This window comes from Halyomorpha halys, unplaced genomic scaffold, assembly GCF_000696795.3.
Source record: "Halyomorpha halys isolate HHAL.00 unplaced genomic scaffold, Hhal_1.1 Scaffold103.1, whole genome shotgun sequence".
NCBI lineage: Eukaryota > Metazoa > Arthropoda > Insecta > Hemiptera > Pentatomidae > Halyomorpha > Halyomorpha halys.
Genome location: NW_027115007.1, coordinates 2,123,742 through 2,125,324, shown reverse-complemented (window position 1 = coordinate 2,125,324; position 1,583 = coordinate 2,123,742). Strand labels below are relative to the sequence as shown.

Sequence of the window (1,583 nt, the reverse complement as noted above, 5' to 3'; positions counted from 1 at the left end):
AACCCTTAGCTCGTCAACGGAGGGGACGCTAATTAAAAACCCCTTTTATCCTCTGGATTAGGATAAAGACTGCCGGTCAACACCATACAATAGTATGAGGCCTTTCCGGACATGGTCCAAGACCATATATCCTTCATAAAATCCATAGCTCAAAATTTGGGACCTGATTGATTTTGTCGGTAAATCTCTGCAATATTTTAAATTTCTACCCTTATTTATTGAATTTCGATTTAACGGGGATTTACTATCGAGACCTTCTAGTAAGGATAATTCATCTCTACAAAAATTACCTTTGAATTTCTTAAGAAATACTTTGTAACCCACTACGGAATAGTTTTCATTTAACCCAACCTTGATTCCTACAAGTCGGAGTGGCATTTCTGAAGTTACGAGCTTGATTAAGCCTCTAAGATTAAGACCCTTAGCTTCTCCGGTGGTAACTTCATATTTCTTCTTTTCTATTTGCTTAATTTCTTCCTCGGCTTCAATTGGACATGTTACGAGAGTTCCTTTGCTCTCTAAAATTTCTTCATTGATATCTTCTTGACAAATCTTAAGAGGTTTATCAATACCCTCATTTTTCTTGCAACTTTCAGTCTCTTCTTTGAGAATTTCATGTTCATCAATTAATGTTGAATCAAGGATTTCTTGTTCATCTGAAATAATTTCCCTTTCTATAACATTGCTTGGGGAAGTTCCTGGTATTTTAGTCCTACTATTTTCAGCCTCCAGGGGTTCCTTTTCTGTCTCTAGTTCCTCGATTTCTTGGTCCTCAAGCTCTTTTGTATTGCTATCTTCTTTATACACAGCAGAGGTAGCGTCCTGATTCCCTGTCTTGAGATCTTCACTATTATTTCTGGTTTCTTCTTCAGCAGAGGTAGCTTGATTTGGCCTTTTATCGTCATCAAAGCGATTCGTATTTAATTTATTGACAGTTCTGTCCAAGCTGCTGATCGTTGCATCTATTTTTACAAAGCACTTTTTCTTGAAGTCTTCTATAGCTTTACTGGAGTTTTCATCCCTCTGTTCTCTCCTTTTCCAATATTCTTCTCGTTCTTTCCTCCGTTCCTCATACAGCTGTTGTTCTTCTTTCCTTCGTTCCTCTCGTTCTTTCTTTTCTTCCTCATACCTCTGTTGTCGTTCTTTCCTTTGTTCCTCATACATCTGTTGTTCTTCTTTCCTTCGTTCCTCTCCTTCTTTCTTTTCTTCCTCATACCTCTGTTGTCGTTCTTTCCTTTGTTCCTCATACATCTGTTGTTCTTCTTTCCTTTGTTCCTCATACATCTGTTGTTCTTCTTTCCTTTGTTCCTCATACATCTGTTGTTCTTCTTTTCTTCGTTCCTCTCGTTCCTCATACCACTGTTGTTCTTCTTTCCTTCGTTCTTCATCTCTCTGTTGTTGTTTTTTCCAAAATTCTTCTCGTTCTTTCTTTTGTTCTTTCATAAAATTCTGTAGCAAGGCCACTATTGAGTTATATCCCTGTGGTCCGTTAGAGGTTCCTCCTTTAGTATTTTCCATCCGTGCTGGAATTGTATCTGGCTGGGTTATATTCTTGACTTGGGTCACTGTTCCTCCAGTTGGCC

At 38.2% G+C, this 1,583-nt stretch overlaps 1 protein-coding gene across 1 annotated transcript; it reads right to left on the bottom strand.

Annotated features, from left to right (window-relative positions):
- Positions 1–57: 57 nt before the first annotated feature.
- On the bottom strand, positions 58–1,577 carry LOC136796931 (uncharacterized). Its single transcript, XM_067052097.1, has one exon. It carries the CDS (start codon positions 1,516–1,518, stop codon positions 58–60), a length of 1,461 nt encoding a protein of 486 aa, XP_066908198.1. The 5' UTR covers positions 1,519–1,577.
- Between the last annotated feature and the right edge of the window lie 6 nt (positions 1,578–1,583).